The sequence below is a fragment of the Caloenas nicobarica genome, chromosome 1 (assembly GCF_036013445.1).
Source record: "Caloenas nicobarica isolate bCalNic1 chromosome 1, bCalNic1.hap1, whole genome shotgun sequence".
Taxonomy (NCBI): domain Eukaryota; kingdom Metazoa; phylum Chordata; class Aves; order Columbiformes; family Columbidae; genus Caloenas; species Caloenas nicobarica.
In genome coordinates, this window is record NC_088245.1 from 173,938,360 (window position 1) to 173,954,565 (window position 16,206).

At 35.4% G+C, this 16,206-nt stretch overlaps 1 protein-coding gene across 2 annotated transcripts in view; it reads left to right on the plus strand.

Moving 5' to 3' along the window:
• The window catches only part of KLHL1 (kelch like family member 1), a 217,770-nt gene that overhangs the window by 79,782 nt on the left and 121,782 nt on the right, over positions 1–16,206 (plus strand). For both annotated transcript variants that reach the window (XM_065643285.1, XM_065643294.1), the window contains one exon: positions 8,297–8,493. In XM_065643285.1, coding sequence (XP_065499357.1) covers positions 8,297–8,493 — 197 coding nt within the window. The remainder of the gene's footprint in view (positions 1–8,296; positions 8,494–16,206) is intronic.

Here is a 16,206-nt window from a genome sequence, read left to right on the forward strand (position 1 = left end):
ACCCAAGCAAAGCAGACTTCATTAGGCTGTAAGGTGGACTCATAAACAAAAATCTTTTGTTGGCACCTGATGCCTCCATCTCTGTAACCTTTTGTTATTTGCATGTCGATTTGAGCTGCCAAATCATTGCCTGAAAAGTTGAGAAGATTATTTGGGCAGAGATGAGTATTCCTGCTTCTGACATAGCTTCAGATATGGAGAATAAAATACTGCTTCTTCAAACCTGAAAGCTGAGCTCCTTTGTCCTTGAGACATTTTTTTCTTTTTTTTTAATCTCTCCAGAGGTCAGGGCTTGGTGGCGTTCAGTGTGTAGAAAGGCTGTATCTCATTGAGATATAGATACTGAGAGTGCGTACTGTGTTATTTTGATTGTAGCAAAAGGTCCTGTGTGATGCAGGTTGTTTGGGATAGTTCTGGAAACCTGGGTAGTGCGACTGGAAGCTAAAGGTGGTACGCTTCCCTTCACACCATTAACAGAAAGTGATCATTGGAATAAAAACTCCCTGAAATGTACCTGCTGTTCGGTACAGGTCTTTTGGAACAAGATTCCTCTGCAGTCCTCAGCAGGTGAATTCCTGGAGTGGTTTTCAATGCATGCAGCATGGTGGGCAGGACCTACAGTCTAGAAGCAAACCCAAGTATTGAAGTCCATGGACTAAAAAGAATTAAGGGAAACTAAGGCCTTACATCTGAAATGAGCTTTTGGGAATAATTCATGTCATCTCCCTCCCTATTTGTCAAATGAGTGCAAGATTTGCACTGTTGGAAATTTAGTTACTAAATCCTGTTTATATTTGTGCATTTTTGAGGTAACCTTTATTGTGGGATCTTTTTCTTTGTTTTAACCTGTAAGTTTGTATTCCTCTATTTATATATAAAACTAAGCTTAAAATTTCCAAATATGACTATACTAGTTGAATCATTGGTGATGTAATTATTAATATATTGATCATCTACGCAAGTGCAAACTAGTAGTCTTTAGCAAATAATATCAACAACGAAATCCATATTTTAACATTTTTTCCATAGCCATTGGAAAATGTATCTTCATTTTTTTTTTTTTAAAGTGAAGCTGTTTAATTTATAGGAACTCTCATATTATTGTGATTGAGGAATTTTCATTTTTGGCAAACTACATATTTTTATGGCTGCAGAATAATTTATGAAATTATTTTTACACATAATACTAACATACAAAATTCACATACAAATTCTTTCAAATTGCAAATTCTCATAATTTTGAAGTCATATTTGGTAGTGAAGAGTTTAAAAAATAGCACCATAACTGACAATGTAATTGAGTATCTAATCATAGTCAAAAGTTATATATCCGAATCAAGAGAATGCTTTCCTGGTATTAACTTTAAATGTTTTTAGAGATTATTTAATAGAAATGTAAATTAAAATTTCTTTAAAAAAAAAAATTGCATTAATTCTCCTGTGTGAAGAGGAGTCAAAATAAGTTGTCCTTTTCAAGAGTTGAATTTTACCCACAGGGATTATAAAAAGAGGTGTTGTATGAACAGAAAATCAATCTGTTCCAATAAGATGGCCCAGTGTACTTTGGAATTGAAGGGGACTGAAGTTGTTCAGGACAGGCAAAATTTTCTGTTAAGAAATTTTTTTTTTCCACTGGGGAAAAAATAATTTTCTTAGTTAAATCATATGATGTAACTCATTTTTTATTTATGGTGGCTGATGCCAAAATTGCTGCCAAAGAAATCAAGTGATTCATCAGCACCCTCAAGTAGATACATCTTTGGGTCATACATGCTTTTGGTGTTAATTTGTATTTGATTTAAGTTTTGGCTGCTAGTAAATAAATTGAATAGTCTGATAAGAGGGAGTAGGCATTTTTTCCATTTAAATTGCACTATTTGTTTGTGTAGGAGACTACTTACTCCCTTTTGGGGTAGTATTTATTTGTTTATTTGAATTTCTACAGAAAAAAATGAGCTGCCTTTCTAAATTTTTACTGATGCTAAATGCCAAACTGTAAGAAAATAAATACAATCAGCCATAGAGTGCCCGTCTTCCTCATTTGCAGCCAATGACCATGGTCTGCAGGAAATAATTAATAAAAAATAGAGTTTGATCAAGAGAAACCTTTGCAAAGGGAATATACTGTCGGTCATGTTTTCTTTTCTGAAAATAACTTCACCTTTACGAAAAGTGTTGGAGATGATACAATGTAGAATTTATCTTTTAAGGCATAGGTAAAAATCAAAACCTTAACATTCACTTCAGAAGTCAGCTGGGGACTAAAAAATGTTCTACTACAGCAAAAACAAACAAACAAACAAACAAAACAAAAACCAAAACAAACTAACAACAACAAAAAAACCCCACAAGCAAACAAAAAAACCCCACAAACCAAAAGCAAAACAAAACAAACCAAACACAAAAACCCCTCAACCTTCTATTGTGTTTTTCATTGGCTGCTATTCAGAGATGGACATAAGAGGTGATTAGTACACATTACGTCATTACTAGGAGTTGACAGTAACAGAGAGAGTGATCATCGGAATTGGACCCAACGAGTGTTTAAAGGGTGTAAAGTGTTTCCAGACACTTCATCACCTGATACCTGATGATTCTGATTATTCCAGTGCTGTATGTTTGGGAGCTGATGAACTGAATTCATATCAGCAAATATAAATATCAACAGTGTCACAGTAAGTCAAATGAAGGTGCTCTTCTTGGAGTTAAAAGCAAGAAATAGCCACTCTTTGGGAGTGATTAATCTCATTCTAAAGTAGTTGACTAAACCAGGGCAGACGAAGGCTGCTCTAATGCCTCATATTTCTCTCAATAGACTGTAGAAAGATATCTCAGATTATTAGCTCAGATGGCTGCCTGGCAGATACCTAAGATTTGGTAAGATTAATGATAAGCAATGCCAAAAAGGTCTATTATAACAATATGAAGCATAGCACCTTTTTATAGGCTTTTTCTAGTCTTCACTGGAATTTGATTCTGTTTCCAAAAGGCAACTTTTTCTTGTAACCATAACTGTAAGAGATTTATCTACTATGAAAAATCTGAATAAATATTGTCTTGATACCATTTACTACCTTCCTTTTTAAAAATGGAGACCTCATAGATCAAGTACATTCTCATGACTGGTTAGCCTATGGAAATAATTCAATTCAAAAACTCTTCAAAACTGCAACACAACTGATCAAGACACATGAAACATAAAGGTTGAAATGATAAATACTTGATTAAAAGGAATTAGTACTAGCCATTATTTCTAATTCCTCGACACTTCCCATGACTTCACTGGAGCAACCTTACAGCTCTCTTAAGTATGTTGAAGAGGCTTGCTAGGAATGCATAAACGTGTAATTACAAGAGAGAAAAAAATACTGTGAACATGAGGTAAAATTATATTACCATGTGTTACAGATCTGGGTTAAAATTTATTGCTTATGTATAGAGAAAGTGAACAGTACCTACTGAGTGGTCCCACCATATTTGTATTGATACCTATTAGGTAACAGCTGTGGGAGACTGATTCCTGTGACACACACTGATCTTATTAACGTCATGCATTTTTATATATTATCTCTGCTTCACCTTTGGTAATTAGGTAATGAAATTTATATATTCATTATAAGAATTCATCCTAAATATAGACATTTAAATTTCTGCATAAGCAATACACATAAAATTTGTCACAAATAGAACTATAATTTAGAATAACAATTAGCATCCATTAAAGTTATTTTGGTTGGGTTTTTTTCCTTCTTTTTTTTTTTTTTAATCCTAATTAATGTAACACAAAATGAGATTTTAAGCTTTGGTTAATTTATTTTGTTCAGGCTGAAGTACTGGTGCAAGCTCCTTATTGCATAAAAATGTGAAGGGGAGGTGAACTGAAGAAGCAGTAATAAAATTCCCCTTTGAATACCCTAATAAACATTTTTAACAGATGTATGGATCTTCTAATTGTCTATATGAAACTGTCTGAAGAGTTAACATTGTATAAACTGAGCCTCTTAACAGCTTTTTTTAGAAACTTTTACCATGCTAAACACTTGATATCCCAGAGAACTTACATAAAAACGTCACAGAGCTCTTCTGAAAAAGTGAATACAGCCCTTGTGACCAAACTTGCGAAGGTGTCTTGATGTTTAAAAATGAAGATAACTAAGACCTGGAAAGCACTGAGGTGGATTAGATACTTATCTACTGTTGAAGCTTATACTTTGTAAAAACAGGATCCTGGAGAGTCCTATCTTACTTCTTATAATGTTTGTACAGAAAACAAAAAAAAAAGCAGGATTAGACAGTACTGAAAGAAAAAATCACAGTAAATTCCTCTCTAACTCAAGTTGAGTGTAATTTTCTAGCTCTTATCCTAGATATATTAAGTAATAAATTGGTGTTTCTGAATAAGTCAAGCTATAATGTATTCATATCCCCAGGTGTCCCAGAAACCATTGCATGTTTGCTCCCTTGATTAACATGTAAGGCATAAACTTCACTCTCTTCCATAAAAATGTGAAGGATCATCTTCAAAATGGTCATGCTGGTTACACAAAGAAACATATAACTTATAAAGCAGATAGTAATTTTTATTGAATTAAACTTATTTTAATACTACTAGTACCCAAGTTTTCCTCACAGATAACAGAAAAAATCTTCAATTTGAAAATAAATAGATTGATGTGGCTTCAACTGTTTCCTTTGTGTTCTTCTCCTAAGGCTACGTTTAGGAGCCAAACTGTCACAGCCAAAGTGTGACATTATTACCTTTTTTCATAAAGGATGGTTACTCTTTTAAAACTTCTGTCATTCTGCGAATGTTATCTCGATCAACTTTGTATGGCCAGAAACTTCTCTGAGCTTGTTGTTGAAAAAATAAAGAGCATATAAGAAAAGCAGGTTTTTTTTTTCTAATTTTGTTTCCATCAACACATTTCTCGGTCAATCTGCTGTTCATGGCTTTTTTGCATATTTTCATTTTTTTCCCTTTTGGTACTGGGACGATCAGTTTAAACCTGAAAACAACTGGGTTTTGATAGCTTCCACATGACACAGTGGAACTACATTCTAGATAATAGTGTGTTGAGCCAGTGGTTACCTGCAAGCGTGCAACAAATGTGGGAGTGTCATTGATAAATACATAGGTCAGCCAAGAATCAGCTGCTAAGCGTGCTTTCTGCCCACATTGCATAAACATATGGTGAAAAGAAATCGTGAGAAAATGTCAGATAACATAAAGGGAAACTCATGTGACATTAATAGATGTATAAAAATGACCAGAGGAAAACCATGAAATTATGCTGTGTACTTGATCTGGTGCTCTAACCTTTCCAAAAGGGTGTATTATAATTAAATATAGTAAAATGTAACTTCCCAGTTTCCATCTTATATTAAAAGCTCCAGATACAGTGAAAGAAGGAGAAAAGGTCAGATCTTCAGTGTTATGGTTATTGTATTTTGGGCTTGGTATTGCAATATTAATATAAAGCAGCTTTTCTTTTCAATGACATTCTGTTGTGAAGTTGAGGATTTTAGAACTGCTCAATACCATGTGATAGAACTATTAAGATGAGTAGATTTCTCTTTATGTGTCAACAGATACAAAATTTGTGTGAGGAAAAGATCGAGTTTATCTAACAGTTGAACTATATTACTTTGAATAGAAAGATCACTATACACTTAATCCTCTTATAGTTTGAAATTATTTTTCCAAGCACAGCAAAATAAAACCAGAAGTGTTAGTTTCTTACAATTTATATTATTTTTGCACATCATAATTTCCTGTTTTTCTTCTGGTTCTCCAAGACATTTCTGTAATCTCTAATTTATAGTTTCCTAAGTTATTAATGTAAGAGATTTGTAAGAGTTAATTATGTAAAAAAAATTGTTTAAAAATGACACGTTGGGGAGTGATCGTGATGACAAGAATGGCACTTATTCCTCACTAAAAGAAATTATTTTAAAGTTTATTTTGTCTGTTTCACCTTCAGTTTATTAAAATGTATCAGCCTGCAAGATAAATATAATAATTTGTGAAATTACAAAATTAAATATAAGTATTAATTAATTGAATATAAATATTATGCATCCACATATGGCTTTTTAGCTAGTATGAAGTCTTTTTGAATACCTATATGCTATGGGGGGCCTGCCATACATTACTCAGATAAAATGAATCCCAAAGTCACATTACAAATAAGCAATACAAAGTTTGAAGATCTTAAGTGTAATTTAAAGATAGTTGCATGGTTTTAGTCATACTACATTAGCCAGTTATTTGATTCTTTGCAGGGAGATAAATGGCTGTGAGTTTTGCTCTGTACCAATGTAGATAATGCAAATTTTGTCACCAATTTTTAGGAAAAAAAAATCACAGCCTGGTTGATAGGCAGATACCCAGATTTTAGTCTCATTGTAGAAACAAGACCACTTTTCCTAAGGCTTGTCTTCCTTTCAACATCTTACAGTCTTTATTTGTATCCCTATTATATACTTGAATTAATAACAGTTTAAAAATAAATGTTTCTAATACTGTAATGTTCAGGACACTGAGGAGTCCAGTCACAGAATCATAGAATCACAGAATCAGAATCACAGAATCACAGAATCACAGTATCACAATCACAGAATAGTTGGGGTTGGAAGGGACCTCTGGAGATCATCTAGTCCAACCCACCTGCTAAAGCATGTTCGCTCAAAGCAGATCGCACAGGAATCCGTCCATGTGGGTCTTGAATGTCTCCAGAGAAGGAGACTCTACAACCTCTCCGGGCAGCCTGTTCCCATGCTCTGGCACCCTCGAAGTGAAGAAGTTTTTTCCTCATATTCAGATAGAACCTCCTGTGCTTCAGTCTGTGCCTGTTGCCCCTCATCCTGTTGTTGGGCACCACTGAAAGAAGTCTGGTCCCATCCTCTTGACATCCATCCTTGAGCTATTTATAAACATTGATGAGATCCCCTCTCAGCCTTCTCTTCTCTAGGCTGAACAGACCCATCTCTCTCAGTCTCTCTTCCTAAGAAAGGTGTCTTAGGCCCTTAATCATCTTCGAAGCTGGCTGCTGGACTCCCTCCAGTAATTCCTTGTCCTTATTAATCTGGGGAGCCCAGAACTGGACACAGTACTCCAGATGCGGCCTCACCAGGGCAGAGTACAGAGGGAGGATAACCTCCCTCAACCTGCTGGTCACACTTTCCTTAATGCACCTCAGGACACCGTTGGCCTTCTTGGCCACAAGGGCACATTGCTGACTCATGGTCAACCTGTTGTTGACAAGAACTCCCAAGTCCTTCTCTGCAAAGCTGCTTTCCAGCATGTCTGCCTTAACCTGTACTGGTGCCTGGGGTTATTCCTCCCCAGGTGCAGAACCCTACACTTGCCCTTGTTGAATTTCATCAGCTTCTTCCCTGCTCCATCCTCCAGCCTGTCCAGGTCTCACTGAATGGCAGCACAGCCTTCTGGTGTGTCAGCCCTTCCTCCCAGTTTGGTATCATCAGCAAACTTGTTGAGGGTGCACTCAGTCTCTTCATGCAGGTCATTGATGAACAGGCTGAACAGGACTGGTCCCAATACTGACCTGTGGGTAACCTCACTAGCTATAGGCCTCCAACCAGACTCTGCACCATTGATCACAACCCTTTGAGCTCTGCCATCCAGCCAGTTCATGATCCATCTCACCGTGCATTCATTCAGCCCACACTTCCTAAGCTTGCCTATGAGGAGGTTGCGAGAGACGGTGTCAAAAGCCTTGCTGAAGGCAAGGTAGACAACATCCACTGCTCTTCCCTCATCTACCCAGCCAGTCATACCATCATAGAAGGCTATCAGTTTGGTAAAGCATGATTTCCCTTTAGTGAACCCATGCTGTCTACCGGTAACCTTATTTTCCTCTACATGCTTGGAGATGATGTCTATAATGAGCTGTCCCATCACCTTTCCAGGGATGGAGGTGAGGCTGACTGGCCTGTAGTTTCCTGGGTTGTCCTTCTTACCAGTCCTCTCCTGTTCTCCAAGACAATTCACTCTCCAAAGGTGATGGAGAGTGGCTTTGCAATAACATCTGCCAACTCTCTCAGCACTAATGCCTGCATCCCATTGGGGCCCATGGATCTGTGGATGTCCAGTTTGTGTAAATGGTCTCTAACCTGAGAGAGACTAATGCCCCATCTCTTCACTTTTTTCTAGAGTTATTTATATAATGCTAGGATTATTTATAAAATAGGATTATTTATAAAAGTTTTTTTGATGCTGCATGTTTTGTAAATACCAAGTAAGTCAGCATGTGTTATCAATCTCTCTTTTTTTTAGGCTGCCTGGAATTGAAAGAAGACACCATTGAAAATCTTCTAGCAGCTGCCTGCCTCCTCCAGCTCCCACAAGTAGTAGAGGTTTGCTGCCATTTCCTAATGAAGCTTTTGCATCCGTCCAACTGTTTGGGAATACGTGCGTTTGCTGATGCGCAAGGATGCACAGAGCTTATGAAGGTGGCTCACAACTACACCATGGTAAGGCAGTTTTAGAAGATCTAAATTATGAACTTTTGAATCCTCTATATCTTCTGTAAGTAAAAATACCTCGTTACTTTTCTGCTTAAAATTGTTCTGTACTTGGAACTTTATTTCATAAATGGTCCTCTTGAAACCGCAGGAGTGGTGACTCCCCTCAACTCCAGTGAAGTTGTATGAATTGGCTTGCTATGCCAAATGCACCATCTGCTGAGTCAGAAGAGTATATAACTTAATTAGATGCATAGTCACATACAGGTGATATTATAATAGGAAAATTGTCTGTAAATCATTAGGATATTTTAATCACTGTTCCTTTCTGTTTATCTTTAGGGAAGGTCTTTAACTGTTGTAGTGCCTGGGAACAATATAAAGGGAAGTTTTGGTTGGCTTTGTGGTGTTTTGGTTTTTTTGTTTTGGTTTTTTTTTTTTTGGTCAAGAACTATCCCACCTTATATTCATCTGTGAAGTAAATTCAGACAGAAAGTTGAAGACATAAAGAATTTTATTTGACAATATTTTTTTTTTCCAGTTACACCTGACAGAACAGGTATGGCATTAATATTGAAAATTAATCAGAATCAATGAAGTAAGAATATGCTACTTATTCAGAAACTAAATCATATTGGTAGCCATTTGATTATGAGTAGTTTGACAAAAATACAAACATCTGGCTCATGAAATTAAGCTTACATATAGAGTAGATCGCAAATAATTTCTAAGAAATAATAGTCCCTTAAGGTCTATACTGAAGTTATTATTGAAGCAATGTAGAAAGTTTCAATGAATCTGCTTTGCTTGTCCAGCAGTTATATCCTTATTTTATTTATTCTTGTCAGTAATTAATACCATATTGTGATTCACAGTTTTAACTGTGTTTATCTTACCACTACAGCACAGGTAGTTATATCCATGTTATACTTATGGAGCTAGTTCTGTGGCTGGTTTTAATTTTTTGTGTATTTAGCCATCTAAAATGTAGTTTCCCAGGTCCAATCTAGTTAGTTTAACCTTGTTCTGTCAGTGGAGAAAAATAAGCTGTCAGAGCAGAATTCATATGATCTACCTTAGAATGAGATTGTTTTTGAAGTGAATAGGTATGGGCTGAAAAAACTCAGCCTTATTTATCAACATATTTTTATGTTTATATAGTACTTTGATTTTTTTATGAGTGAAAAGCAATATAATGAAACAATATTCAAGATAATGAAACAACAAAGAAAAAAATTAAAACAGCTAATAGAGAAAAACCTTGAGTTTAAAAAATTCTCATTATTCTTTAAGTCAATTTATTGAAATATTTTTTGGTGAATGAAATTACTTATTACAGTACCTCTGAAAACTTGTGACATAGATATTTGATGTATCACAAAGATTTGTTCCCATTTCTAAGATATTAGTTGTACTATATAACCTATTATTGGTTTTAATGTTTATGTCTAAAATCTGAATTATGTGTAATGGAAAAATCACCAGTAAAAGATGGTGGATCAGTAGGATGGAAGTCAGTAGAAATTAATAAGCAAGTTCTGACATAACTACAATTACATTTGCAAGCATGCACAATAGTCACACTTTCTTTTTGCTCTCATCTATTGAACTATGCAGTTACGATCTTTTTTCTTTACAGGTTTAAACTTCTGACACAGTCAAAACATAATCCTAAAAGTTAAGCTTCATAGTGCATGATATTTTAATAGGCAGCATGTTATTGAATTTAAGTGTGAGGCAGCTCACATCTATTTGATCTACTGTTTGGTGTCAAAGGCTGTGGATGAGCAGTTGTGAGTGGAGGAAGGGTGCCTTATTGCCTGTCGTGACTACAACACTCTAGATCAGAGAGAATCTACATAAGAGAAAAGTAAATATTTCTTCTACATGCATGTATAACTGGGAAAAACTTCTGGAGTGTGAGGTATATACCCTGGAGAGTGTGGTAAGGAACAGCAGAGACCTTGTAATGTGAAGAAAGGGTAGGAAAGTGATGAGCAGAGCCAAGAGCAGATGCACAGTCTCTGAGGTGACAGAAAGCTTTATTTTTACCTTCAGACTCCGGGGAAATAGTACAGACTGTGATGAGAGCAAACCTAAAACTGGGCAAGGGGGAGTTTGTTAACAAACTCCTCCTGTCTTATGCAGAGGATTTGAGGGGAAGGTCTCTTTAAAAAGGATGGGAAAATCCTTGTTTTAAAAAAGTCCTTATGCTTTCAAGAGAACTTCAAGGCTGTTTCTTTAAAGATTTTCAGGGTGCTTTCTTCAAGAGTTGCAAGTGATACATCTCAAATTCTGGCTCTGTGGAGCTTCTTCCAAGGTGTCATTGCAAAAGCTCATTTGTTGTGAACAGGAAATAATGGTACTCCCTCAACTCTGTCATATTGTGTGGTCATTTGCTTGTAAAAAATTACCATTCTTTGAAAGCTGTGCAAAATAAACAGTAAAGAAGTTTCTGGTATGAAGGCAGAATAACAGATTAGTGAATGCAACTTTCAAATTTTGAGTGTTTCTGCTTTCTAAGGAAAAATCATTTTTGTCCATGAAAATGTGAAATATAAAAGAAGCAAAGTGAATTTGCCAGTTTTCTTAAATAGTTACTTAAATTATTTTTCATATAAATAGTGGACTTACCAGAAAATCAATCTCTCTGATATATGAAAAGCACTTTTAGGGAAAAATGTGGAGGAGAGAGAGAAGTTTTGACAGCATTTGAGTGAACTCTAGTGGTTTTTGAAGAGTGAAATAATATTGTTTCTTTCTACTTTTTTTTCAGTCTTCAGTGCTATTGAGTTTCTGGGTATCTAGAACTATAGCACCAGAGTCTTTTAGTGATATATTAGTTCAGTGAATAGGGAATTATAGCTGACTATCTGAATAGCTTGTTCTATAATGCTAATCATCATAACAAACCTTTTTTTAACAGAGTACAAATAACGAAGCTAAATGAAGTAGATATATATGTCCCCAAAATAGAAAAACAATGAAGGAAGTGACTGAAATTATTTACCTTTCATCTTGTTCTGTGCATCTACAAAAATATCTACACTATATTAAGCACAAGAAATTATTTTTGACCCCATCATATGTCAGTTAAATATTGTAGCCAAAAATTGTCAAAAAAAATCTACTAACCATAATGCTATAGAGAAATACAGATGTGCCTGATCAGAAATAATAGTGCTGTACCATAAAGTTTTCTGAGACAAAAAAAAAAAAAAAATCAAAGAAACAATAATTCTACACATCTTGCAAAAATAGATTTATAGACATTGCGTATGCTATAGAATGTGTAATAGTTTTGAGACATGACTCAAATCTCATCTTGGAATAATTTTGCTTCTTAGTTAATTACATAGGTGAAATTAAGCATTAATTGATTCCTGGGGAAAAAAAAAAAAAAAGACTAATTCTCTGCAGCCCGCAGCTGAGGTACTCATTTAAAGTGGCTGGAACCTTAGCATAAGTCTCTGACTTAATCGTACCTGGCAAATATCTTACACCTTTCCTCCACCAATTATTTTTAATTAGAAAGTCATTCATAGTTGCCTTCGCACTAGCATTTTTGTGAATGCCAATGTATTTTCCTGGAAATGGTTTGCTTCATTGAATCTCCATAAATGTTCTTCATTTTTCCAAAGCAATTCCCTTGCCTAGTGTCAGACTTGTTATTTTATGAAATCTAAATTACAGTGTTGTTCATTAAAAAAATAGTTTATATATCTATATATATATTCAGTTTGCTTTGGGCTTTCACATAACATGTTATGAGGACAAGACTTTTGAGGTTGGAATTTTCTTTATATTGAAGAACAAATAGCTGCTGGAGAGCAGACCACTGAATTTAAGAATCCTGTTGACTTCAGGAGATATGACATTTCCAACACATGTTTTTGTCATGTTAGATAACTGTTCAATTCTGCTCAACCATGAAATCTGTGGTAGCCATGAATACAAATTTTTATTTGCATAGTTGACACAGGTATGTCTGGATTTAATTCAGATGTGTCAAACTTTTTTCAAAATGCAAAGAGTCATTGCTGAGCCTGGAGAAAGCTTCTAATGGAAGTAAAATTAATTAACTGTACAGTTATATAACCCTTTCCGTAAACAAAGGCATAATATCCCTGGTATTTATTGAGATATTTGGTCTTTGGTGTCAAATATCATATTGTTCTTTTGAAATGCAAAATCTAAGTGAGGAAAATAAAATGTGTGCATGGAGGAAGAGAGGCAACAAGGAAATGAAGATAAGAACAGCAGTGAAGGAAAACCAGCGAACATTTGAAAAATCTTTAGAAAATACACTTGCCAAATAACAAGTTATGACGGTAGTGGGGCATGAGGGGAATGTAAACTTAATAAAAAGTTAGTGAACAAAGAAAGTTGGAGATTTCTATCTTTGCATTCCCTGCACTTTTTATAAATGGAACTTGGATATCAACATTTTAAGTTAGAGCCTTAGAAGCAAGAAGTTAAAACAAGAGAAAAAAATACAAAGTTTCATTGGTTTATTCTTTTAGGCATTTAGGTGTGGGTTTTTTTTCAAATTTTATTTTTTATTTGTTTATTTATTTATTTATTTGTCCATTTGTTTAAATGAATCCAGTAATTTAAATGGCAGCACAAATATCCATGTATCACTTGATTTAAGATTTCTGTACTTCTTAATTACAATCTGGGTTTTTACTAGCTTCTCAAGTTCTGTAAATTTTCAATCTGCAAAACCATATGTCTGATAACATTAACCTCCTAATATTTTGTCAGAGTTATATGATAGTACAGTGAAATGCACATGTGATATCTTTAAATAAAAAACAGCAAAATTGAAAACATCAATAAGGTAAAGCAAATGCATTCTTTTAACGCATTTTTAGTGACAGTTCTTTATTCTTCTAATTATCAGGTGTTTCATCTGTGGGAAGATAACCTCTAAAGTCAACAATTAATCTGCTTGTCATACTTGCTAGAAATTAGAGTTGTAGTGTATGATCTTACCTGTCTCTTTATAAAACAGCATGAAGTCTAATTCAAGATTGTCATGGCAACCTCATTGAGATTCAATTCTTTTTAGAATATATGACTTCTTACAACGTACTTTGAACCATTATGTGTTTATTCCTGGAAGTTTGTAATAGACCATGCTAGTTTAATGAACTCTGTGACGTTGATGTACCATTAGCCTTTCTCATAACAACTACTTTTCTACATTAGTAAATATTGAGACATGAAAAGTTTGTCATATTTTTCCTTAAAGAGATAATTTCAGTTTGATTTTAAAACATGGGAAATTCTTAAAAAAAATATTGATACTTGGTAAGGTTTTGATTACAACTGTAGTTTGCTTTCTCTCTTACCATAAAGAACATGGTTCTGCTTGTCTTATGACATATAGATTATGCTTAGAAATTTACGGTGTGACATTCCAAGTTATGCTACCTGTTACTTCATCTCAATATCAAGCCATTTGACTGCAGCCATTTTTTTTTAATGGGAAATTGAAATACCTCATAGATACATCTATTTAATCTGTCAGTGTTTTACCTCTCAGGAAACTCAAACCTCAGTGATCATTTTGCATCTTGAAGCTGCAGTTTGACAATTGAGATTATAGAGCTTGTTCCACATTTTTATTTCACCATATTCCAAGATGAATTGCCAAACATAAACTTGGAAAATTTTCAAGTTACTTTGAGACATCAAGTAGGAGGATGGCCATAAGTAAAATTTCCTTGTGCAGAAGAACATATATGAATAAAGTGAATGATGTGTCTGTAACCCAGTCAAAATGTTAGCAATATAAAGAAGCCTAATGTATGTTACAGTTCCAAGCCTGGGAGATACAGAATGTTTTCAAGTGCCTTTGAATGAAGTGGTAGAAGATGTTTAATCTCTCATAGATGCAGTTCTGTGCTTCACACTGCAAGGGTCATTAGTCTCAGCACAGCAAAATATTATTCAAACTTAATTATAAGCACATGAGTAATCTCAGTGACATGTACTGACTCTATATAGACCCTTTAACTTACTGAGAATTCTAATTATACTCCAGATGGAGCGACCATTTCATTTATGTGAAGTGTGTGCCTTATGCAAATTTTCAAATGGTCTTATATGGTGAAAAGCTTCAGTGATCATGTTATGTTTATTGTCTAAGCCGCAGAATTTCAGAGTTAAAACTTGGTGGGGTGGGGTGGGGAAGGAGTGATATAGAAAACCTTTCCTATCCAGTTCCATTTACAACAGCTCATCCTGAAGCATATTGAAATATTGTAGCAAAACTCCATATTGAAATTAAGAAAAATATTGTTGAGATATTGATAGATGGTGGTGACAATCATTAATGAGTTGTGGTTGTACATTCAGACATCTGCGGTTTCTTTCGATGTTAATATGGCTTTAACTAAGGTCATATAACGAGTGGGGCAAGCAAACTCTCTAGTACTGTAATTTAAGAGTTCTTTAACATATACTGTTTAATAGCATTTATACACAGGATCATCAGTTGGCGTTATACTATTTAAAATAGCTGACCAGATACTGGTCAATAGATAGTGACCAGATAACCACTTTGCTAAGTTCATATCATGCTTTGTTTTCACGACCTCGACCTCCTTATCACCACATTTGTGACATATGGATAAATAGACAATAAAATGGGTGGAAAGCTGACTGGACAGACAGGCTCAAAGAGTCATGATCTGTAGTAAAAAGTCCAGCTGGTGACCAGTAAATAGTGATGTTCCTCAGGGATCATTCCTGGATTCAACACTGTTAAACAATTTTATTAATTATCTAGGTGACAGGATGGAGTTCACTCTCAGTAAGTTTGCAGATGTCTCCAAATTGGCAGGGGGAGATGATCAATATTTGAGGACAGAGATGCTATTTAAAGGGCAGGCTGGAGAAATGGGCCGACAGGAACATGATGAAGTTCATCAAAGAGAAATGCAAAGTCCTGCGATCTGGGGACAAATAACGCCAATGCACCAGTGCAGTCTGGGGAGCAACTGTCCAGGAAGCAGTGCTGCGAAAAGCGACCTGGGGGTCCTGATGAATGCCAAGGTGAATAAAAGCCAGCAATGTACTCTGGCAGCAAAGAAGGCCGACAACATCCTGGGATGTATTAGTGAGAGCGAGCAAGTTGAAGAAAGTGATCCTTCCCTGTTTGGCACCCATGACACCACGTATGAAGTGCTGTGTCTACTTTTGAGTACCTCAGTAAAAGAGAGACGTGGATATACTGGAGTAAGTCAAGTGGAGGTCACCAAGCTTGTTGGATGCTGGAGTGCATGGCATATGAGGAAAGTGGGGTGAGCTGGTCCTGTTGAACCTAGGTAAGAGAGGGCTGAGGAAGACCTTACTGCTCTCTGTATATGCCTGATTGGAGGATACAGGTAAGATAGTGCCAGACTGTTGTTGGAATTGCAGAGCGATAGGCAACACACAGACATAAATCGGAACATAGAAAATCCCGACTGGATATTAGGATTTCTTTTTTTTTAACCATGGGAATAGTCAAATACAACCGGTGGAGTTTTTGGGACCTGTTCTTGGAGATATTCAAGACTTGACAGAAAATGTTGCTGCACTGAGCAGGGAGTTTGACTAGATGACCCCAGAGATCACTTTGAAACAAAATTATTCTATGAGGCTATTAAATATGTCTCCAGTACATTTTCAGTGGTCTTAGATATGAGCTGTGTATCCAGGGACAACATG